General features: G+C 42.9%; 1 protein-coding gene across 1 annotated transcript in view; it reads left to right on the forward strand.

Annotated features, from left to right (window-relative positions):
• LOC144768694 (zinc-binding protein A33-like) overlaps positions 1–2459 on the forward strand; it is a 55115-nt gene extending 52656 nt beyond the window's left edge. Inside the window, exon 6 of the mRNA XM_078652554.1 lies at positions 147–2459. Within this exon, the coding sequence (XP_078508680.1) occupies positions 147–688 (542 nt within the window). The 3' untranslated portion in view covers positions 689–2459. The remainder of the gene's footprint in view (positions 1–146) is intronic.
• The last annotated feature ends 22354 nt before the right edge of the window (positions 2460–24813 follow it).

Consider the following 24813-nt stretch of genomic DNA (forward strand, 5'->3'; position numbering starts at 1 on the left):
TGAAGAGTGTTGGCATCAGCTCCTATTTTCTGACCTCAATGAGTGGTGGTTTCAGCTGCTCGTTTCTGACCTCAGTGACTCTGACTCTGCTCACTGAATGCTTTGAGATCTATTTAATTGACTGTGTATTTGTGTTGCATTTCTAGTTCCGTCACCAGTAACATTTGATCCAAAGACCTCTCACCCCAGACTCATCCTCTCCAAAGACTTGACCAGCATGATCGTGGGGGACCCAGAGGAAGAGGTGCAGGAGCATCCGCTCCGCTTCAGCAAAAGTGGCTGTGTTCTCGGCTCCATGGACATCTCTTCTGGAAGGCACTACTGGGAGGTGGCAGTGGCCAACAAGACCAGCTGGGATATTGGCGTGGCCAAGGTCTCTGTTGACAGGAAGAAGATCATCAAGCTGAAGCCTGAAAATGGCTACTGGGCAATCTGGTTGCGAAATGGGCATGAATACAAGGCTCTAGACACCCCTTCCAAGAACCTTAGCCTAAAGGGGCAACCCCAGAAGATTGGGGTGTATCTGGACTACGAAGCTGGACAGGTTTCCTTTTACAATGCTGACGACATGTCTCATATCTATACCTTCAAGGACACCTTCACTGAAGTCCTCTACCCCATGTTTGGTCCAGGTGTCAACGATGGGACATACAGCGAACCAGTGCAAATCCTCCATCTGAAACTATAATCCTCCTGTCAAGGTACATATAGTGTAGTCTAGAGAGATGGACATGCATACCCTCTGAGACTCTGTTAAAGAATACAACACAGATGATGGTCTCACGTCAAAGTGGTGAGAATCCTTGATCTAAACCCTCAGCTAGATTGGTCTAAAAGCTGGGCACAGGAATGCATGGCAACACCATATAAGGCTACAGCTCACTGTCTAGAGAGAACTGCTTGGGAAGAGATGAATAATGAAAAAAATCGGAATCCAGTGAAAGTCACCCTGCTACCTACCTAGGTAGCTGTGCACAAGAAAAACTGGGAAGTAAACCTACTTGGGCCTATGAAAACTCCTTCATAGTACATTATTCTAGAAGCCTATCCCTCAAGTTCGATCTGTTCAGGAAAGTTATAGAGTAATAAGATGTACACAATGCCAATGAGGCTTTTTCGGGAAATGCACAGTACCGATGATACTCTTCACTCTAGACTGCAGACCTACTTTCTAATCAGTTTTACATAGGAAGGACAGAGATAGAATCATACAAAAAAGACTGTGAATTTCAGCCAGGTTATATTGAAATCTACAATTAATATTTGAGCAAAATTTACCATGTGATGAAATTCAATGGGGATTATTCGCATTTTTTTAATCCGAAAGAACAACAAACTGATTTTTACTAGACGTAGGTCAGCGAGTCTAGCACACATTCAAAGGGCTAGTGAACGTCCTATATACTGAATCAAAGACCTGCAACGGGTGGATCAAGGAACTCAGTTCACAGAATAATGGGAATAGACAGACAATTAAGGACTAAACTGATACAATTCATGCAAAGCAGCTTATTCAATCAATATACGTTTACATTTAAAGATAAATGGAACTATTACTGCACAAACACACCTCGCCAAAATGATTACATCACAAAGAATTACAAACATCCTGATTCTGAAATGTTCCACTCCATCCTGATGAGACAGGAGATTTCTATATGAAGGACTGATCACTTCCAAGCCATATTACTTCTGTGTCTAACAGATGAAGTCAAGAACCTCCCCATTGCACTTCAAATCAGTTTAATAGGTAACATGTTTAAATACAAAAACTGTGACTCATAAGCTGCAAGACTAAATGTGAATCCCAGATTATAACATTTTTCCCAGAGGTGACAATACCTTCTTGTTTGCACTAATATTTTTAAGGTATTATGAACATTATTTTGAGATATATTTATGTTGCATTTAACTATATAGAGGGCATATCACTAACTAAAATTCAAAGTTTGTTTTTTATGTGATGAATGCCTTCTTAACACCGATTTACATATAAACTACAATAGCAAAGTGGGTGGCTTTATGCTCACTGGTGGCTTCTGAAAAACCTTCTTGGTTAGAAGTTTGAATCACAGCAAGACTACCTCAGCCGTCCAATGTTCCACGAATGGTACATTTATTGTCATGAGAGTGGGTAGTACTAACATCTTTTAATTCCGTTCATTATTAGAAGCTGTAGAAGGATGATGCAGAGGTCCGCAAAGAAAAATATGATTGCCACCGATAACTAGTAGAGGGTGCGGAGAGCTGGGTTGATGTGGTACAATGGCTGCAGTTGAATGAGAAGTCTTGCTGCAATATTCTTAATTAGGTGACTTCAGAGATTTAGATGAGGTTTTGAGGTAGACACATTTTGCTTCCTCTTTTGGAAGCTGGGAGTAAATGATCTCATATAAAGCGAAAAAAATATCATTCCTGATGTAAATGTTTCTAAGCAAATAAATATCAATCATTTGAAATTATGTGTCTTTTGTGCTATAATCCATGTTGCCTTTTTTAAAGAAGTTTAATAAAGTGCCCAGTTATCAAAGAAAGGCATCCTGGTGCTTAGCGTTAAGCAACATCCCGAATTTGACCAAAAGCTGTCTGTCAGATCAAAGGAACCAAGTTTCCAGGCTTTAGTCAAGAAAAAGTGATTAACAGTGGTCTCATTTGAAAGCCAGTGAAGACACCTGTGATGTTCAGAAACATGGGTCCTCCGCAGTTTGTTATGGTGGTATTTGGGGACAGATAAAGTGCAATATAGTAGTTCTGACGTGAGCCACAATCATACAAATCACTTGGAAGTGCATCATTGATGAAAGTAAAGGAAGAACTTTGCTGAAAAGCTTAAGCTGAAAAAACAACTGTCAGACAATTTGGCTATTTGAATGTAGCAAGAGAGTTCATTGTTGAAGATAAATCCAAGGTTGCACACAGAAGATACAAGAAGAAAAGCAGTCCCCAAAGAGGGCACCATTCTCTGGACAATATTGAAGTTTTCTTGTGTCTAGTTTAAGTGAATTCCTTTTCTTCCAGGATGGCACAGGAATGAGACGGGTGAAAATTCTGTTGTGCTTGATAGCAATTTACATCTACACAAAGCATAGGGCTTAAATCTGACCCGGTGGGACAACAGAGGAAAGCTTATGAGAAGATGCAAATAGAGGGATGGAACAATGTTTGTACTCATTCAGGTAGAAAAGATTGAACCCTGCCAAAGGATTTATTACAGATACCTATCTCACACAGCCTATCCAGTATGACTGCGGGGAACACTGTGTCAAAAGATGTGGACAACTCAAGTGTCTTGCTTGGTTTGGTGTATTGCACCTATCCCCCTCTCCCATCCAGCATTGTCCAGAGATAATTCATCACTGCCACAAGAGCCATTTCTGACATTGAAAATTCACAAAAATGAAAATGTATTCTTTTCATTTTTAATAGCCCCTCTTCAGATTAGGCAGCAGCAGCATGAGAGGGTCTTCTGCAGTCACATCATAACAGATGTGACTGACATGTACAATTTGCCAGGATACTTCAGATGGAAGCCTTGGCAGACAAGTGTGTATTCATTACTCCCATTTGTATCCTACTGAGAGTCTTTGACTGAAAGTAAAATAGGACATTTATGTCAATTTTCAGGTGGTTTGGTTGGTGTCTAAGAAGAAGATATTCCGATCTGACAAAGCATGGGCATTTGCTTATTCCAAACATAAAAGCACAGGGCAGGGGTCAAGAGCTTGGTGGACAAGTAAAGGACAGGTGAACCTTCCTTGAGAATTCTCGGACAATGTAAGTAGACTCTGACAACTGTGTTGCTTTGAGGTTGAGGTCGAAGTCCAAGGTGATTTCAGTGAAGGTGCAAGTAAGGTTCAATGGCTTTTGCATTATAATGGTTGACAGGCAAGGACTTCTGTTCTTCTGACATTTAGTTTTAGGTGGTTGCTTGTCCTTGGATCATGGATGGAGTTGAGGTGGCATCTAAATGTATTGCAACCAGTTTCTGATTCAGGTTTCATTTTCAGCAGAATTTAAGATGTACACATTATTAAAACAGACTGGGCAAAGGATTCAGTGAGATATGACGAAGGACTGAGGTAAATGTTATAGAAGTTTGTTTCAATTACTGATCTCTATGATGGACCAAGGTTCAGTAGATTTGGTGAAATACATAGGCAAGATGAGGTGTGTATGGCAAAAGAGCAAGGAATTAATCTAGTCAAAGCTCACATCTCAAATTCCAAATCACGGAGGCATAGTAGGAGGGTTGAGTGACCAACCAAATTGGAAACAACTAAGATATCAAGAGGTGTGAGAACATCTGCTCCATTCCATTCTGTTTGTACCTTGAGGTCATCTGAAGTGGTGATTATGGTAGAGTCTATCCAAAGCTGAGGGTGAAATCCAAATCCCAAGCTCAGTGTCAGCCATATGTTCCTAGACCTCAGTGTGCTCATTGAATTTTGTGAATGCTGCTCTTCAATCCACGGTCCCAGTAATGTCTATTTGCCATTAGTCTGTAATGTCTAGTTTGTAGTGATCAAGTGTGGACATATTTAGGAGTGACTTGACCTAAGATTTTCTGTCTGTCCTAGAAGTTTTTTCTTATAGAAAGGAGGTCTGAGGATAATTTGAGCCTCCAAGGAGTTTGGTGAAGGTGACAGTAGCTTCTTGAAGACTGCGAAGACTGCTGGAAGTCATGAGTTAGGAGGTGATTCTGATTGAAGTCTGGAGGAAACAAGCTTGGAAAAGTTAGAGTCTGAGCCATGAGAGATGGATTGGAATGCAGTGGAAGCAGTAGGTGGGGGCTTACAAGTGGTGTGATATGTTGTTCATTTCTTTTTTTTATTTTTTTTATTTCAAGTCATTTTTATTGATAAGAAAATATATGCAAGCAATGACTGAGGCATGAAATAAATGATACATGAAATACAATAAAATAAGTAAGAAATACCTGTAATAAAATAAAGTGAATGATACATGAAGTAAAATAAAGTAAAATAAAATAAAATAAAAGGGTCCGATTCAGTATGATACAAACATATTGGTTGCTACATACACAAATTTCATACTCAAGCACCAGTTGGAACATGCAGTTCCAACAACGATAGAGGGAAATGTGGCAATGGCAGTGTACTGAAATATGCAGTACAAAATATTACAAATTATTACAGACTATTTCAAATCATTGTAATACGTAACAAGCAGTATCTTCACAATTAGTGTAATTAAGGCAGGGCTGTGGCGACACAATGGAAATACACAATGAAAATATACACAATATAGGAATAGTAGGAGATCATGGGGGATCGAATGAGAATGATGAGGCGTCTAAGGATTTCCAAAGTTTCTTATGGGATATGCGCCAAGGAAAGGTATGCAACGCTGGATCATCAGCTCCCCTTAGGAAGGTCAGCCACTCTTGCCAGGTTTTAAAAGACACTTCATTGGCGTTCTTCCATTTACATAGTATGACTTTGCAGGCCAAGGTGAGCAAGAGATCCAGTAACTGGCGGTCATAATCGTTGACTAGTTTCGGGTCAAGTACACTCAGTATGATGTATGAGAATTCCCTAGGAGGTTTGACGTTAAAAATGTGTTCTATAAAGCTGAAAATTTTCCTCCAATATAGTTGTAAGGAGGGGCAAGTAAAAAGCATATGAGCAAGGTCCCCGATAGCTGCGTTACAGTTCCAGCATGTCAGGCTTTCTTTTAAGTGAAGTTTAAATAGCCTTTCCGGGGTCCAGTATGTTCTTTTAAGTGACATATATTTTGTCTGAGACAAGATAGGGGAGATTTTATTGGAAAAGGCTGTGTTATATATTTTGTCCCAGTCGAACGTGAGGTTGGTGGAATTGGGTTCTGATTCCCATTTATATTCATTTTGTTTGTGCGTTTTCCTTGGGAGAGGAAGGAGGAGTTTGTATGTTTTAGAAGCAAAGTGGCCGGCTTCCATAATACGTGGTACTTGAGTCATGAGCCACGGAGTAAAAGGCTTAAAAGAGCGCGTCGAGAGAACTTTCAATTTCAGAAAGTCATAAAAATCCATAGGCGATAGATTATACATGGCCTTAAGTGTCGAGAAAGGTAAAGGGTGTGGCCCATCATAGAGGTCTCTTACTAGGTTAATGCCTTTCTTAGACCAGGGTACCCAGTGGAGATATTTCCCTTCCATCTTAAGTGAGGGATTCCGCCACAGGGAGGCCAAATTAGACTTTTTGAATCCTAAGGTCAATTTGCGTGTTTGCTCTAGCCTCAATAGGGCACGCCTAGTGTTAAGGAGAATGTATTTAGAGTGAGGCAGGTGGGATAGGTCCATGGTGTGTAGGGCAGGTAGAGGAACGCTGTCGATGAGTGATTTTTCTATTTCTAACCATATCGGAGTATAATCCGGATTTACAGTCCGCCAATTCGCTCCCTGTTTGCACAGAAACGCTGTCTGATAATTCCTGAAGTTGGGGAGACCCAGACCGCCTTTTTCTTTAGATACCTGCAGCTTTGTCAGAGATATTCTCGGCTTCTTCCCCTGCCAAAGGAATGTACTAAAAAGGTTATCGATCTTGTTTAGAAAGTCAGAAGAGAAAGTCATCGGTAACATGCTTGCCAGGTAATTCATTAAAGGAGTCACCATCATTTTCAGTGTTTCAGACCTTCCCCACCATGTGAGGTATTTGGGTGACCACCCATCAAGTAGGTTGGAGATTTTTTTGAAGGTCAAATTTTCGTTAGTGTGCAGGGTGGAGATTAGGTCTTTGTCAAAATCAAAATCTAGATATTTAAAGCATTTTGGCTGCCAGGTCAGGCCTGAATCACCTAACACCTCTTTGTTACCCAGGTTATTTAGGAGTTTTACTTCAGTTTTTATCTTTGTTTAATTTATATCCTGATACACGAGAGAAGTTTTTGATTGTGGACATGAGGGCAGGGAAAGCTTCCTCTGCCTTCTCCGAGACGATTAAGACGTCATCGCTTAGGCAGTAAGACCGTATAGTCGTTAAAATGGATTCCTGATATACAACCATTATTTCTTATATGGAATAAGAATGGTTCAATTGCGAGTAAAAATAATGAGGGGGAGAGGGGACACCCCTGCCTAGTTCCCTGTTGTAGTTGGAAGGATGAAGAGAACGAGCCTCCCGCCCTGACCCTAGCCGAAGGACTGAAATAAAGGGACATTACCATCCTTGTAAAATTCCTGCCTAGGCCAAACTTCTCGAGCACCGCTTCCAGGTACGTCCAGTCGACTTTATTAAAGGCCTTCTCGGCATCAAGTGTTATCGCTACAGTGGGGGTTTCAGCAAGTTTAGCCTTTTCTAACACATGGGTTAAAACCCTTGTATTGTCACTGGAAAGTCTATTCTTTAAGAAGCCGACCCGGGAGGGATGGACCAGCTTGGGCAGAACCTTTTGAAGGCGATTGGCCAGGATCATCGCAAAGAGCTCACAGTCCAAATTGATTAGGGAAATTGGCCTATCATTTTTAGGTAGTGTTGGGTCCTTCCCTTCCTTAGGCAGCACAGCAATGATGGCTTCAGACAGTGTGCCCGTGATCCTACCCATGTCGTTGAATTTGTTAAACAAGTGTAAAAGTGGCGGAGACAGGAGAGAAGGGAATCATTTATAAAATTTCGCGCTGAACCCATCTGGCCCAGGCGCCTTCACACACTTTAACGATTTAATTGCTTTTTCTATTTCCATGGTGGTTATTGGATTATTAAGCTCTGTTTGTTCCTCGTGAGAGAGGGACGGTAGATCACACTCCTGTAGATACTCTTGGATTTTAGTAGTTTCTAGTAGTAGTAATCGTTTTTAGTAGTTTCTATCTCCCGGTTCTTGGAATACAGTGTGTTATAAAAGTCTTTAAATATGTCTGCAATCTTATCAGGGTCTGAAAATGTCACACCATTATGGTCTTTTATACTGTTAATCGTATTGTTCTGTACTTTAAATTTTATTTTTGGTCATTTCTTTGGCTAGATAAGGTTTGACATGCATAGCTATTTCGACAAAGTGGTCAGCCTGCGTTTTACAAATATAGTGAGCAGAGACAGATTTGGCAGGGCTTGCAAGTGGGTTGTGGAGTTCAGACAGGAATTTGAAGATTTTCTTTCAAGGACAGTCCTAGTTAGTGAAATGCTTCATATTTATGATTGATGGTATGTCGAATGAATTTGAGTTGTGGATGTACAGTAAAATAGTCTCTGTGCTAGCTCTGTGTTTTCAATTAGATTCTCTGTGGTGGTCCTTTGGTTTAAGCAAGGAGTTTTCTTTAGCAAACCTACTTGAGCCTCAGTGGTCAGAAACAGTTTTGGCTCCTGGGTGCTACTAAAGAGTCAAAAACATCTGATCCAGTGTCTGGAGGAGGAAACTACATCTCAAATGTGGTTAAAGCTTGCAATGTTATGGTAAATGACTCCAAAAGATATTTCATGCTGAAGCAGCTCAAATTGTTGTAGCAGAGGTTCGTGAGGACAGGTGTATTCTTGGCCATAGTCTTTCTGGAAGATATTTGGAGAGAGAAAAGGGGTTGGTGTGATGATCAGTGCAGAGGATTAGGTAAAAGAGATGTGCTTCTATAGTGTTATGGTTGAAGATCATGCCATCCAAGTATATCTACATATCTACCAGAATGTATAGCTACGTCCATAAATGTTGAAGCCCAAGAGCTTTGTGAGAGGGTAGGTTTGATCGAGAAGGCCTAACCAGCTATTAAAACGCAGAGTATGGTGAGTGTTGAGGATCATATAATGCAATAATGTCACAAACTAAATCAGGGAAGGTAGTGTTGGAACAGAGAGGGATGGTCAGTTAGTAAGAAAGAGAGTAAAAATACAGGAAGTCATTGTTTTTTTTGAGGAGGGATTTGACTTTAAGGATAGAGGTTGCACTGAAAATATGAAACGATAACATGTCCTTTTGGAAGACTGCAAGCCCTTCATGAAAATAAGTTATTCTATGTACCTGAAGATCATGTCCATTGTCTGAGGATCTTACACACACATTTAGTACTGATTTAGGCAGAGGTTAGGTAATGGTAAGGTTGGGTTTAGGCGTAGTCGATGGTGGATAATCTTGGGTTGAGTGTGAGTGTGAGGGTGAAGGCTACCTTGTTGTGAAGGTTCTAATGGACCATCTGGAGATCAAGAACTGCCATTTTAAATTGTGAAGAACGGTCTGTTTCCAGTACGTCCCTGTACAGATTAGGGTAGCATGGCCCCCTATGCCTGTCCATAGCTGTTCTGATATTTTCTAGGGAGCAATAATGAAAACAATTATGATAGATGATTGAAGCAGTCAATTTAAGTAGAATTACTTGGGCGCGTGCTAATATATATCTCTACCAGTTGATTGAGAAATATAGAAAACACATTGGGAAATTGACAGAACTAAATGAAGAATAGGAACAACTTTAACATTTTCTAAAAACTGCCCACTACTTCATTGAATTTATTACAAAGGGAGGAAGGTATAATTTTTGGACTCATACATATATCCAGTTGGGAAGGAGCTGCACAAGGACCTCTGTTAGGGGTTCCGAAAGAAACAGTATTATACATATGTTGCAGGGATTCTGCTCGGGAACAGAACTATGATTGGGACCATAGAACACCAGTATGTAGGGACTGAGGCCGACTTACCACATCAGTACCTAGGGCCTGATTCAGACTAGCGTACAGTGCCTCCCTTGCCCTCCTAACCTTCCTAGAGACAAGTGATTTGGCACCCCAGAACACAACACTCCCAACCCTCTCACTCATTCATGTCAACAATAAATAGAAAAGAGACCCAAAGGAAGCTTACAATATTGATATAAACTATTGTGCTCTCTCTAATGTGCAATCACTGTGCCACAATTAGAAAACATTTTCAAGTCAGTAATGTCATTAGCATGATTAAAAGATCATATACAATAAAAAGACCGGCCATGTTACCTGACAGATTTGCCTAAACCCACCCACCACTATATAAGCAAAGTGTTTATAGATCTCTGGGATTAGGGGCAAACCCCATACCTTACCATACATAGATGGCTGTTCTACATCTCAGCTGGCGCAGCTCTATCGTCTCAGGACCGTTGCACTGCCCTCAAGCCTACACTCTGTCTGTTTTCAAAACGACAAGTTCCGGTTTATATGATAAAACTTGTGTTCAAAAACAGCAGCTGGGTTTCTCTAGTATGTCTAGGTGCTTGTGGCAGACCTCAGAGAATAACAAGAGGAATGTTGTTTGACCTTACATAAGACTGTTTCGACTAAATCCCAGGAAAAGAACAAAATACGAAAACGTGCTGTCTATGGGAGAAAATGCAATTTTGCACAAAAAGAAGTGTAATATTTTGGAAACGTGCAAATCAATTGCGTCCTATAATGTGCAAAGTTAGGCTAACATAAGGATAATAGCAATGGGCCTATTAGAGACCTTATAACATTTGCAACTAGATTTCACCCCAACTGCTTAAGGAAAACAATCTATTGATATAACATGTATTAGTAAAGCACACATTCAAACAAGGGTATCTTGCCGCTGAATAACAGATTTTTATTGTTACCCAACTTAATGGTATTCATTTTATTGACTTAAGTAGGATGAAAGGCTGAGTGGACCCACCGGGATTTGAACGTTTGATCATGAGATCGAATTACTAAGCCACCAGATATTGATTGAGCATCCGATGAATAAAATATGATGAAGGAATCTTTTTTAAATGCGAAAGGTAGATGTAACTGACAACTGTAAAATAAGTAGTTATTCAGGTACCACAATAAAGAAGGCAACATAACATATTGAAAAGCTCACCCGTGAAGAACCATTAACAACTTAACCAAAGAAAGTGGAAGACAACACAAATCAGATAGTTAAAATACTAAAAGAAACATTGGAATATTCTTGAAAATAATGAAACCTATCCAGTATATATTAACAGACCACTCCCAGTACACAGTATACACAAAAAGAAATATATCTTTATCGTATATTCAGAGGAAATTATTGTCAAACAAACCGTACCATGTGTACTACACATTTCAGATTATCCTCTTTCTTTTAGTCAGTCAGTCAAAATAACTTTCTTTCGCCGATACAATACCGGCATAAAAAGTATTCTACAGACATAATTTCATCAATAATTATAAAAAAGACATCCATTACAAGTTATGATAATATGTATCTAAGCCAATCTAAAAAGGCAAGAATAATAATGGTAAATTGTAAAACAGTCATAGATTAAAAACAGTGATTCATACATATATACAAGGTTTTAAACAAGCCAGCGCCATTAATTGCATCTTTAAATATCAGGCTAGGAATTTAGTCTCCTCCTGCCTGGAGCTGATAAAAAAAACAAGGCCAAGCAGAAACACACCAAAGGTTCCGGTAATGACTGAAGGTAATATAGGGCTGGACGGCATTGTCTGAACTTCAATTTTGCATGAGGGGGAGAATATGTCCATTTCTTTCTTTAGTACACAGTTTACAAAAGAATAGAAAATACAGGTCATTGTGAGTGGATCGCATGTCACAAGGACAGAAAGGGAGTGTAGCGATTGCGTAAGTTTTTGACGGATGGCCTAGCATAAGAGGAATATAGTTTAGGCGAAATCTCAATAATATATATCTCTTTCTTTTAGCATTTTAGCAGTATGGGCCATACTAGTGCGCCCACAAGTAGCAGTGAGATCATTTGATACTGAACTCAGTGGTTTTCCATACATTTAGTAAATGTAATTTTGTTTTTGTATTACTAGAATTAAATACACTTCTTTGGTAGACTTCAGGTGAATCCTCAGAACTATCTAGGCTTGATATCATAGTGAGAAAACTAAAAAAAACACTCCTATGTTACGCCTGTCTTACTGAGGTGACATCACCAAATTTCACCTTCAGAGAGAGAAGCGGTGGTGGCAGAAGTAGGGCTTGATGTGGAAAAATCTTTTGATTTTATAACCTCGGCCTATAATTTTGAAATATAGAGGAAGGTGGGGGTTGAAAATTCAAACTCTAATATGAATTACTAATTGCAAATGTCTTGAGAAATATTTGTTGTCTTCACGTTTTACTAATGTATGGAACTCATCAGGAGTGTCTGTTTCCATGGGGCGCCTGGCCCGCACCCTGCCTTAGAGAGCCCTAGGGCCAAATGTAATTGTTGGTGGGTGCCTCTATCTCTGCCAAGGTTACCAAGTAAATTACTCTGTTGCCCTGATGGAGATGCCTCCTGCCAAATTTAGAAATGACCACCAAACTGGCAGTAATTTCTAAAACATTGGCAAGAACTGCTGTCACGGCGTTTCCTGTCAATGCTTTTTGCAGTTTGGTGCAGGGCTCCACTACAAGATAGGGCCTTCCACCAAACTCTTTTCTTTTTTTCCGAAAAAGAAAGTCCAAAAGCAGGGTTTTCTTTTTTAAAATGAAAAAGATAATGCCCCACTCGTCATAAGGCACAGGGTCAGACTGATTTGCATATAGCCAAGTCTGAACTGGGGTGGCAGAGTGGGCTAAAGAATGGTGATGGATTAAACCCAGATCTTTTGACTGGGTGTGAGTGTTTGATTGGTTCAGATGCTCCGTCCATTACCACCCTCTTTTGTACCGCTTTTGGCTGCCATAAGTGTGGCAGGGTATGCTCAGACGTGAGTCCCTTGCTCACTTTGCCACTGGATTCAAGCAAGCCGGGCTGAAGACAGTTGTAATGCCAGAAACCGGTCCTCGGAAGCTTGTTTCCGGTCCAGGGAAGGCATGGCTTGGCAGTTCGGGCTGGACTGTTCCCATGAGGCACAGGGTCAGACTGATTTGCAATAGCCATGTCTGAACTGGGGTGGCAGAGTGGGCTAAAGAACGGTGATGGATTAAACCCAGATCTTTTGACTGGGTGTGAGTGTTTGATTGGTTCAGATGCTCCGTCCATTACCACCCCCTTTTGTACCGCTTTTGGCCGCCATAAGTGTGGCAGGGTATGCTCAGACGTGAGTCCCTTGCTCACTTTGCCACTGGATTCAAGCAAGCCGGGCTGAAGACGGCTGTAATGCCAGAAACCGGTCCTCGGAAGCTTGTTTCCGGTCCAGGGAAGGCATGGCTTGGCATTTCGGGCTGGACTGTTCCCATGAGGCACAGGGTCAGATTGATTTGCATATAGCCATGTCTGAACTGGGGTGGCAGAGTGGGCTAAAGAACGGTGATGGATTTAACCCAGATCTTTTGACTGGGTGTGAGTGTTTGATTGGTTCAGATGCTCCGTCCATTACCACCCCCTTTTGTACCGCTTTTGGCCGCCATAAGTGTGGCAGGGTATGCTCAGACTTGAGTCCCTTGCTCACTTTGCCACTGGATTCAAGCAAGCCGGGCTGAGGACGGCTGTGATGCCAGAAACCGGTCCTCGGAAGCTTGTTTCCGGTCCAGGGAAGGCATGGCTTGGCAGTTCGGTCTGGACTGTTCCCATGAGGCACAGGGTCAGACTGATTTGCATATAGCCATGTCTGAACTGGGGTGGCAGAGTGGGCTAAAAAACGGTGATGGATTAAACCCCGATCTTTTGACTGGGTGTGAGTGTTTGATTGGTTCAGATGCTCCGTCCATTACCACCCCCTTTTGTACCGCTTTTGGCCGCCATAAGTGTGGCAGGCTATGCTCAGACGTGAGTCCCTTGCTCACTTTGCCACTGGATTCAAGCAAGCCGGGCTGAAGACGGCTGTAATGCCAGAAACCGGTCCTCGGAAGCTTGTTTCCGGTCCAGGGAAGGCATGGCTTGGCAGTTCGGGCTGGACTGTTCCCATGAGGCACAGGGTCAGACTGATTTGCATATAGCCATGTCTGAACTGGGGTGGCAGAGTGGGCTAAAGAACGGTGATGGATTAAACCCAGATCTTTTGACTGGGTGTGAGTGTTTGATTGGTTCAGATGCTCCGTCCATTACCACCCCCTTTTGTACCGCTTTTGGCCGCCATAAGTGTGGCAGGGTATGCTCAGACGTGAGTCCCTTGCTCACTTTGCCACTGGATTCAAGCAAGCCGGGCTGAAGACGGCTGTAATGCCAGAAACCGGTCCTCGGAAGCTTGTTTCCGGTCCAGGGAAGGCATGGCTTGGCAGTTCGGGCGGGACTGTTCCCATGAGGCACAGGGTCAGACTGATTTGCATATAGCCATGTCTGAACTGGGGTGGCAGAGTGGGCTAAAGAACGGTGATGGATTAAACCCAGATCTTTTGACTGGGTGTGAGTGTTTGATTGGTTCAGATGCTCCGTCCATTACCACCCCCTTTTGTACCGCTTTTGGCCGCCATAAGTGTGGCAGGGTATGCTCAGACGTGAGTCCCTTGCTCACTTTGCCACTGGATTCAAGCAAGCCGGGCTGAAGACGGCTGTAATGCCAGAAACCGGTCCTCGGAAGCTTGTTTCCGGTCAGGGAAGGCATGGCTTGGCAGTTCGGGCTGGACTGTTCCCATGAGGCACAGGCTCAGACTGATTTGCATATAGCCATGTCTGAGCTGGGGTGGCAGAGTGGGCTAAAGAACGGTGATGGATTAAACCCAGATCTTTTGACTGGGTGTGAGTGTTTGATTGGTTCAGATGCTACGTCCATTACCACCCCCTTTTGTACCACTCGTCATAGGAGCCATCTCCCATGGCGAGGGGGGCATTTTGTTTTTTTACAGGCCATTACCACCAGGAGTTTGCCTGGTGGTGCCAGACAGTAAAAAACTGCTATATGTCTGCCCATCCTAATTGGATGGATGACATATAGCCAATTCTCCAATGGCCCTTACTCCATCTGGCCATCTGAGAAGTTTAACCATGGTGGTGACTGACTAGTCACTGCTGTGGCTAAACTATGATCTGCATTTAAATCGTGTGAGTAGGTCAATATGTTGGCAGGGGCGGAACACCGCCGCCATTGTGACGGAGTTCCCTCTTTGCCAACATATAAATTATGTCCTCAATCTTCCTGTAATCAGTTATAGCTAGAAAATCCAGTAAATTGTACTGCAGTTTGGTGTTAAATGGAATGCCCAAGATATAAAGCTGTAAGCTCTCTTCTGGGATTGCTGACACAGCCAGTCAGATAATGAAAGACCACTGACCTGCTCAGTCATCTGCTGAAATAATGGATCCTGTCTACAGCTCCCAATGCTTAAAACCCGTTTCTTGAAACAAAAAGCTAACTTATGAGTGCCGTGAGCTAGGGCGCTGGGAAACAAAGTGACCACAGTTAGGTTGTGCCATTCCGTTTCTGTGGATGAGAGGCCAATCAAGGCATCTTGCTCGAGGAGAGACATGTGTATCAACTGCTTTATTTCACTGAACAGTGACCGCTGGAAGCTAGCTGGGTTGAAGTATGATGTGGCCTGGGTGACCTCTTGTGAGCAGTAGAGTGCAGGCTTGAATACAGTAGATGCCGACAGCTGGTAACTAGATTGAATAGATGCTGCTGGGACCAGGAACAAGCACAGAGGAAAATCACAGCTGGCTGAAAACCAATGAGATCTGTCTTGGAGTTTGCCTACAACAGTTTCAGTGGTAACAATCACAACATTTTGTAAGCATCAACAGGGCTCCAAAGTTGAGTCCAATACAGCATAATACTGAGCCCTCAATCATTGCAAATCGAGGCCGGAAATAAAAAGAGGACTTCAGGGAAAGCAGTCTCAAGATGCTGTACAGCAACTTCACGGAACAGTATCATGTCAGCATGGGCAAAAGTGAAGCTGAAGTCAAAAAGTACATTTATAATACTCTCCTGGAACCTCAAACTTTAGTTTCCAATATTTTAAATACATCCCTAGCAACACATCACAATGACAAAATGCTCAGTATGTCATAGGCATTATATTGATGTTGACCCAACATACCAGTTATAAAATGCAAATGTGGTAGGTGGGGAGTATCATTCAAAATACACTGTGATACCCCTGGGATGGAGATACAGTGTGTAGCACAATCACTGCAGGAAAAAAAACTACTAGAGATTTGTGGGAAAAACAACAGTTAAGCCAAAATGCCCCAAGGCAAGTTCTGAGGTTAGGAGGACCCGCGCACAAACGCTCCCATTTGTACATGTTCACGTTTAAAGTTGACATCTTTTTAGATGATGACTTTCAGTACATTTTGCTTGCATGCGATAGTGTACTCAAAGTGGTTTGCTTACAAATACATTTCTTTGTAGGCACATTATCATACCATCATACATTTTGTCCAAGGACAACATACACTGCGCAAACTGCCCTTGCATATTGTTGTCTGTTGGGAGACAGCTCTGAATTAGTAGAATAAACAATGACAGCCAGATATGAACTCGGGCACAGTGCAAATGGGTCCAGTTTTCATGGTATAAACTGCCCTAAACCTAAGTTGAGCAGAGAAACATTTCCTTGGATAGTCCTGGTCGCGCTGTGCCTGCATTCCAGCCCAGATGAATCTCATCACTATCCTGAGCGGGCCGGCGGCCTGTTCTACACCAGACGGGCTTCCGGATGAAGCACACACAGAGGTAAATGGGGAGTTAGACCACTCTAAGGTATCTGGCAGAACCACATTCACCCTATGCTCGGTAGTGCTAGGTAGGAGTACAATTATATGCATCCATGTAATCAACTCAATAATTATAATGGTTGAATTATTAATCTTTTCACAATTCTTGTAATTCTGGTTACAATGCTCAGTGTTATTCTACTAATCATTGCAGCACACATATTTTACACAGGAATCCATTTGCTTCAATAAACGTTTGAAATGCCAATTTGTGCATTTCTTGTGGTTCCCTTTGGGCATGCCGAAAAGGTAGATCTGTTTCCACGATTTCCTTGGGGGAATTAGGCTTGTCATGTTCCAAGGTTGCAGATGCCATCAGGTGCCCTGTAAGGTTTAGGGTTCTAGATAGCACACTGTTAGCTAGCCAGGAATTAGGTCAACATATTCTGATGGTATGAGTGGATGTAGTCCCCATAGTTCTCCAGTATTGGGGTGTCTTTCATAGATTCACATGCTTTAATTTTCCCCGTCGAAGTGTGAATCCTATGGTACATAATATAGCAATATAGCAATAACCTAACCATAGTATAGGTAAGAAAAAAACAGAGTAGCATTGAAACATAGAGCTTAATAGAAGAAGGACTTGTCGCTTTATTAACTTATCCAGGTTATTTTAAGTAGTCCAAACTCCAGCCAATCAGGCATCAGCACCCTCTAGACTGTTCTCCTCAGAGATTCAGGCCCTCAGATTTTCTACTGCATGTCATGTGAAGGGAATCTCCCTGAGCTCTGCTCAGTTTTTTCTCAATTTCTTCAAAAAGGAGTATTTTTGTCAACATGTCTACTAAGAAGTCCCTCTTGAGACCCTGTGGAACATGTGGAAAACAGCTTCTTCATTCAGAGGACCCTCATAAGAAGTGCATCTATTGGATCTATCCTGAACACCAGGTAAAGGATTGTAAAATGTGCAGGACTTTCTCATAAAAGACCTTGAAGGACAGAGAGGTGCGTCTCCTTCTGTGGTTACAGAAGTTAAAGACTATGGATAACTCCCTGTCCGATGTGGAAAGTGTGTCCTCTGTCTGGACTGCTTCATCTTTGAAGAGAGCCAGTGAGTCGGAGAAGGTCTCTCCTAAAGTTAAGGTGGTGAAGAAACATCATGTGAAGTCTGCAGATCTACCTTCATCTTCAAAAGGGGTGCTTCCAGCCCCTCAGAGTCTATCTTCACCCTTTACGCCCCCGAGATCTAACTCTCAGGCGTCCAAGACTCTGTCTGACAAGTTGTTACCTAAAAAACTGGCTGCCTCATTGACGAGCACGTCGTCGCTCCCTCCGTCGACGAGGACTTCTTTTGTCGCTTCTACAACGACGACTTCCACTTTTTCATCTATGATGCCGGCCATGATCCTGTCGGCGGCGGCATCGCCATCGACGTTAGTGGCAGTGTAGGTGAGGCCCCTGTCATCTACAGTGCCTGTGACTTCATCAACAGCGTCTGCTAAGCAGAAGAAGCATTCGTCGACATGCATTTCTTCATCGACGAAAGGTTCATCTTCATCGACGGTGGCTTTGTGACAGCGTCGATGGCTGCATCCATGGATTTGGTTCCATTGAAGTCTACAGGTTCTCTCCTTCAACGCTGACAGTCAGCCTTCTTGGACACTTTGATGCCAATCCAATTGACTCCTCATCTCCCAGCAGAGCTATTTTCATTTGATGCTTCTGAGGGTGATTCGGAGGAGGATGACAGATTTCGGGCTGCTCGCAGTCCCTCCGAACTTTTAATAAAATGTCAGGATTTTGATGTCTTTGAGGACTATGAAGATTATTCTGAGCAGGCCGGCCAACCAGCGCCAGAGCTTCCCATGGCGCAAATGCCCATGCCTCTTATTTCCAATCTTCAGTTTATGCTGGATGACTATTACCGTTGTTTTCCAACCTCAGTCCAGACCTCTCCTGAACGGCAAGCACCTCTTCCGCCTCCGCTCATTGCGGAGCCACTTCCAACACCTTCTACATCGGCGTCAAAGTTTCAACGCCAGGACACTCCACAGGTCATTGAGGATGAGGATGATGACAGAGAAGCGGGTGAGCTGGATGATAGATCCCTCCTCACAGAATGGGACCATTATCAAATTCAAACACCGTCTCCCACCTCTCCAGCTCCTCTTGATTCTCCACCGGTTGATATCGGCGGATTCCATGTCCTGATGGAAAGAGCAGCAAAAAGATTTCACCTCCCTAAGGTAACTAGAGACGAGGATTGTTTCTTGTATGACTTCAAGGATCAGCCGCAGAAACAAGTTTGTGCTATTCCAATAAGAGACTTTATTTGGCAAGAGGGTCTCAAGCTAATGCAAAACCCTAATTCCATTCCAGCTGTTTTGCCATGACTGGATAAGAAATAGAAAGCCCCAGCAAATTCACCTGCTTGTCTTATTGCACAGCCGAAGCATGATTCCATTATTACGCAGGCAGCGCAACGTCGTGGCCGAAATCCTTCGTCTCCACTCTCGGCTCCTCTGGACCGGGAGGGACGACACCTTGATGCTATTGGCAAAAAGTTCTCCACTATGGCGGCCACTAAAGTCCGAGCGGCTAATTCGTTGGCTATCCTTAGCTGTTAAGATAGACAAATGTGGTCGGACATTGTTCCCCTCATTGACTTGATTCCAGAACCTTCTAAGGCAGAAGCGCTGAGAATTCTTCAGGAAGGGGAAAGGATTTCCTCAGAAATTGATTGTGCTGTGGATGTATCTTCCACTGGCAGGAGCGGCAGTCCTCCGGCGGCAGGGTTGGTTAAAGGCCACCTCGTTCCGCCAGGAGGTGCAGACGAAAATATTGGACATGCCTTATGACGGTGAATCACTGTTTGGTCAACATATTGATGATGCCCTTCAGATGATCAAAAAGGACACCGACACTGCTCGTGCTTTGGGCACTCTTCAGTTAAAAAAACAGCGCTTTCGGGGTGCGAGGGGTTGTGGCTCCTCTTCTTCCTTTCGGGAAGGTTCTGACCAATACCGGCAATACAACTCTTTTTCAAATCAACAACGTTACTCCTCCCAGATCCAACAGACGTACAGACAACCGCCAGCGGCCTCTTACAAGCAGTATAGAGGAAAATCCTCTTACAGAGGCAGAGATTCATCCAAAAAACAATGACTTCTTCCATTTACAACGCTCCATACCGCCAACTCACACAAAGGTTGGAGATCTAATCTCCCGTTTCTAGTCCAAATGGTCAGAAATTACTACAGATCGATGTGTTTTGGATATTGTGCACAGGGGGCACGCTTTAGAGTTTGTAAAAATCCCTCCCAATTCTCTGCCCAGATGCCCTCTGCCTGCTCATCTGAAGGAACTTTTGGGTCAACTTGCAATCTAGTTGAGAAAGGGCGCAAACAAAGTGGTTCCAAAACTACAGAGGGCAGAGGTTTCTATTCAAGGTTCTTCCATAAACAGAAAAAGTCGGGAGAATGGCGTCCCATTCTGGACCTACGCTCCCTAAACAAATACCTAAAAAAACAGACATTTCAAATGTTGTCCCTTGAGGAGGTGCTTCCATTACTATTACAAATACATGACCACACTGGACCTTCAAGACGCCCATTTTCATGTCCCAATTCTTCTACGGCACAGAAAATTCCTCCGATTCCGAGTGGCTGGGAGAAATTTCCAATTCAAGGTCCTTCCATTTGGCCTCCGTTCTGCACCTAGAGTGTTTACCAAGGTCCTGGCACCAGTGGCAGCATATTTTCATCTACAAGGCGTACACATTTTTCCCTATCTAGACGACAATCGTTCGAACTGGCGTCTCAACACACTCTGATCTGCAGGTCCCTCTTCCAGTCTCTATGCCTTACATTCAACCTGGGAAAGTACCATTTTGTTCCCGCTCAACTCAGGACGTTCTTGGGGGCCATAATCAACACCAAACTGTCAAAAGCCTTTGTGTCCCTCAAACGGCGTCAACGACTTTGCACCTTGGCAACCTCCCTTCGATCAAGAAGGTCCGATTCTGTTCGGCAGTTGAAGTCTTTGCTAGGGATGTTGTCCTCTTGCATTCCCCTAGTCCATCACTGCCACCTGAAAATGAGACCCATTCAGGAGGAACTCGACAAGCAATGGACTCAAATTTCAGGATCATTCAATGATGTGGTCCAAGTCACATCTCAAATGAAAACAGCTCTATTATGGTGGACAATAGAATCAAACGTATCAGCAGGCTGTCCATTTCTGGTGGACATCCCAAATTTCACACTCACAACAGACGCATCCCTCAAAGGGTGGGGTGCTCACCTTCAGGGCCTCACAGTCGAAGGAAGATGGGATTACCACCAAAGGAACTGGCATATCAACCTTCTGGAGTTATTGGCCATATTTCTGGCGCTAAAGGCTTTTCGCGCCATCATTCAGGGAGCTTCGGTGTGGATCCGAACGGACAACACAACATGCATGCACTATATAAACAAACAGGGGGCACACGGTCCGTTTTGCTATCCCTTCAGGCACAACAAATCTGGTATTGGGTGATCCAGCATCAGATCACTCTGACCGCAGTGCATGTTCCGGGAACATTGAACATCCTAGCAGACTCTCTGAGCAGATCAACCTCATCCAATCATGAGTGGGAATTACATCAACCCACACTGTATCACATTTTTCGACTCTGGGGTCCCCCGAATCTGGATCTGTTCGCAACCAATCTGAACGGCAAATGCCCATTTTACGCAAGTTGGCTTCCCCAACCAGAGTCGTGCAGGAATGCTTTTTTGATGAACTGGTCAAAAATATATGCTTACGCTTTTCCGCCGATTCCTCTGGTCCCCAGGGTGTTGCGGAAAAAGAGGAGGGAGCCTTGACACATTCTTCTAATGGCTCCCAGGTGGCCTAGACAGATACGGTTTACAGAACTCCTCCTCCTATCGCATTGCGACCCGATTCTGCTCCGCCCACTTCCGGATCTTCTTACAATGGATCAGGGACAGGTGTAAAACTAATCACAAGCTCACGGAATCCATCATATACTTTAGTTTGCCATCACCATGGGCACTAACCCTCTATTATATACGAGTATTATGATTTTTGAGTGTTAAAAACAAATGATGAAAATATAACAGTGTGAATATAAACATTGTGTTTTATTTTGATTACATGGAATAGGTGTTTACGCACCAGGTGAACAGTGCGCGATTCACTCAAGCTACTCAGCTTGTGTTTAGTTTTGCATTATTATGTACAAGGGGTGACGACCCTTGCCAATCGCAGCACCATTAGATTCATTCGAACGAGGGTGAGATTAAACCGAACCAGTTTACGAGTGCACCCCACACCCCCATTAGTTTACTCAGGGACAGGTGTGCCATCCTGATCCGGCATCTCTTCTTTTAGCAGCCTGGAACCTGAGCACTATGAGTTTGCCACCTTAAGCATTCCTTCAGACTGCAGGGAAGTTCTTGGTATGGCTAGGGCAGTCTCCACTGTAAAAACCTACAAAGTCAAATGGAAGCGGTTCTGTCTTGGGTGTGAAGCAGCTAATGTACACCCTGTGCATTCTACATCAGACCAACTTTTGCCTTTCTTTTTACATCTAGCAAAATCAGGCCTTTCACATTCTACCCTTAACGTTTTTCTGGCAGAAATGTCAAGGTTTCGGCAGGATGGCTCCACCTCTCTTTACTCCTCCAGAGTAATTCAGGCCATTCTTCAATGGCCTATTTCGGATGTTTCCTCCAATTCGTCGTCCTCCGCCTCCTTGGCATTTAAACATTGTATTGGCACAACTCATGACAGCCCAATTTGAGCCTATCCATAAACTTGATCTCACATTTATTTCTTGGAAAATTGCGCTGCTGTTGGCTCTCACTTTGTCTCGTAGAGTCAGTGACATTCAGGCGTTTACCACAAAACCGCCTTTTCTTCAATTCAACAAGGATTCTGTCGTGCTCGGCACCAATCCGCCTTTATCCTCAAAGTACCATCTGACTTCCATCTTAATGGGCCGGTCATTTTGAATACGTTTTTCCCCAATCCTTAAACAGCAGCGGAAAGGACACTTCATTCTTTAGATGTCAAGAGATATCTAAAATGTTATCTTCAAAAAACATCTACTATCCGTAATGCTGATCAACTTTGTGTAGCCTACGGACGGATGCATAAGGGGCATGCTGTTAAAAAACAGATGATTGCACCCTGGATATCTTCTGTCATTGCCTTTTGCCATCGGCAAGCAGGGAGGCCACTTGCTGCAACTGTTCGAGCGCATTCTACCAGATCTGTTGCATCTTCTACTGTGCTGTTTGCTGGTGTCCCTCTTCAGCACATCTGCAGAGCTACAACATGGTCCAGCAGACATACCTTTACAAAACACTACTGTCTGGATGCTGCTGATAACGCTGATACAGCCATGGGGCAGGCGGTCCTACGTAATCTCTTTAAATAAGGTGAGCATCTGTTGCTTCCCTCCTCCTGTCTGCAAGGTACTCTTTTTCTATGCTATATTTGTGTTTATCGTACTATGTTTTACGAGTATATATAGTTTTCCTTGCATAATTTTGGTATCACTGCTAACTACTCTTATTCAAGCATGTGAATCTATGAAAGACACCCCAATACTGGAGAAGAACAAAAGTTACTCACCTGTAAACTGTGGTTCTCCAGTATTGGTGTCTTTCATAGATTCACATGCGACGCACCCTCCTCTCCTCAGAGGCTCTCCTCCCCTACTGACTGTCACCCTTGTGCCACGAAAATCTGAGGGCCTGAGCCTCTGAGGAGAACATTATAGAGGGTGCTTACGCCTGATTGGCTGGAGTTTGGACTACTTACAATGACCTGGATATGTTAATAAAGTGACAAGTCCTTCTTCCATTAAGCTCTATGTTTCAATGCCTCTCTATGTTTTTTTCTTACCTATACTATGGTTAGGTTATTGCTATATTGCTATGTTATGTACCGTGGGACTCCCACTTCAATGACGGGGAATATTCAAGCATGTGAATCTATGAAAGACACCAATACTGGAGAACCACAGTTTACAGGTAAGCAACTTTGGTTCTATTGACGCTTGTTGCCCAAATGCACAGTCTTACTGAATTAGTAAAATCATACGACAAGTACAGCCAGAAGTGTGGGATGAACACATTTATGCTGCCATCTTTTAATCATCCAAGGAGGCTAGACAATCTGCTGCAGAATGCCCATTGGCAGCCAATTAATTTGCATTCAGTGAATTTGCCTTAGTCGATATGCTGAAGGCAGTGGGTTCAGTTGGTGTGTCAGATTGAAACATGGCATTGTCCCCCCCATTAAGGACTGACCTCGGAAAGGTGTTCAGGAGAGTCACAGATGTTCAGAGGGTATCATGCCAGTACGACATGTCACCAAACTGAAATAACAGGTGACTCACTGCTTAGTGCCATGATCACCCTCGTCTCTGCTACTGTTCATCATAGAAATGGGACACTTTTCCATAGCATAGATGGTACAATGCAACCACCCAGAGGGTTTTGATGCAAACTCCTATCTACTAACCATGGTAGACATGGATTTGCACCAAACGTCGACTCCTCCTCAAGGAAGGCATAACGTTAGAGAAAAGTATTATTTTTTTCTCAAAATATTTCTATCTGTGCATTTGTTCTGTACAGTACACATGCAAAGTTATTCAAGTGCTAAAACATGTCAAAGCATAGCTTGTTGACCTGTGTTTTGTCTAGTAAAAAACTGCTTGACATCACACACACCCTTGCACAATTATGCAAGGCAGCCTAAAGTGCACCTGCACAGGGAGAGAGCAAAACTGCTGTATCTTAGTAGATATGGCACTGGTCTTCTATCTCTTTGAGGCAACACAGTGTAGCAACTTTGCGAGAACTTGTGTTTTTTGGCGAAACATTTTGTTTTATTCTAGTTTAAAAATCATTTAACTTTTTTTTTACAATTATATTATCCATTAAAATGTTCTTAATACTTTTTTAATTCATTCATTTTTTTAAAGAACACTAGATTTTCCCATGGGGAGATTTCCACTTTTGTGTGACAAATTGCATGTAGTAAATGTACACTTGTAAATTTAGTAGTATTTTTCTCCACCTCATGAAATGAGGCAGTGGAGATGTGTAAGTCTACACTTCGGTGTTAGCTTTCACCCAAAAAATATGAATAGCACAGAATTGTAGATTTACAAGGTCAAGGAGTAGGTTTACACATGAGTACATTTACACTTGTAAAATTACCTTTGTGACTAGGGGCCAGATGTAGGTAATTTTAATTTACCACCTCTTAAATACCGATTCATACCGAATCGGTATTTAAGAAGTGGTAAATTAGAGGGGGGCAAATGTAGGTAATTCTGATTCGGTAAATAC

Source organism: Lissotriton helveticus, chromosome 7 (assembly GCF_964261635.1).
Source record: "Lissotriton helveticus chromosome 7, aLisHel1.1, whole genome shotgun sequence".
NCBI classification, from domain to species: Eukaryota; Metazoa; Chordata; class Amphibia; order Caudata; family Salamandridae; genus Lissotriton; species Lissotriton helveticus.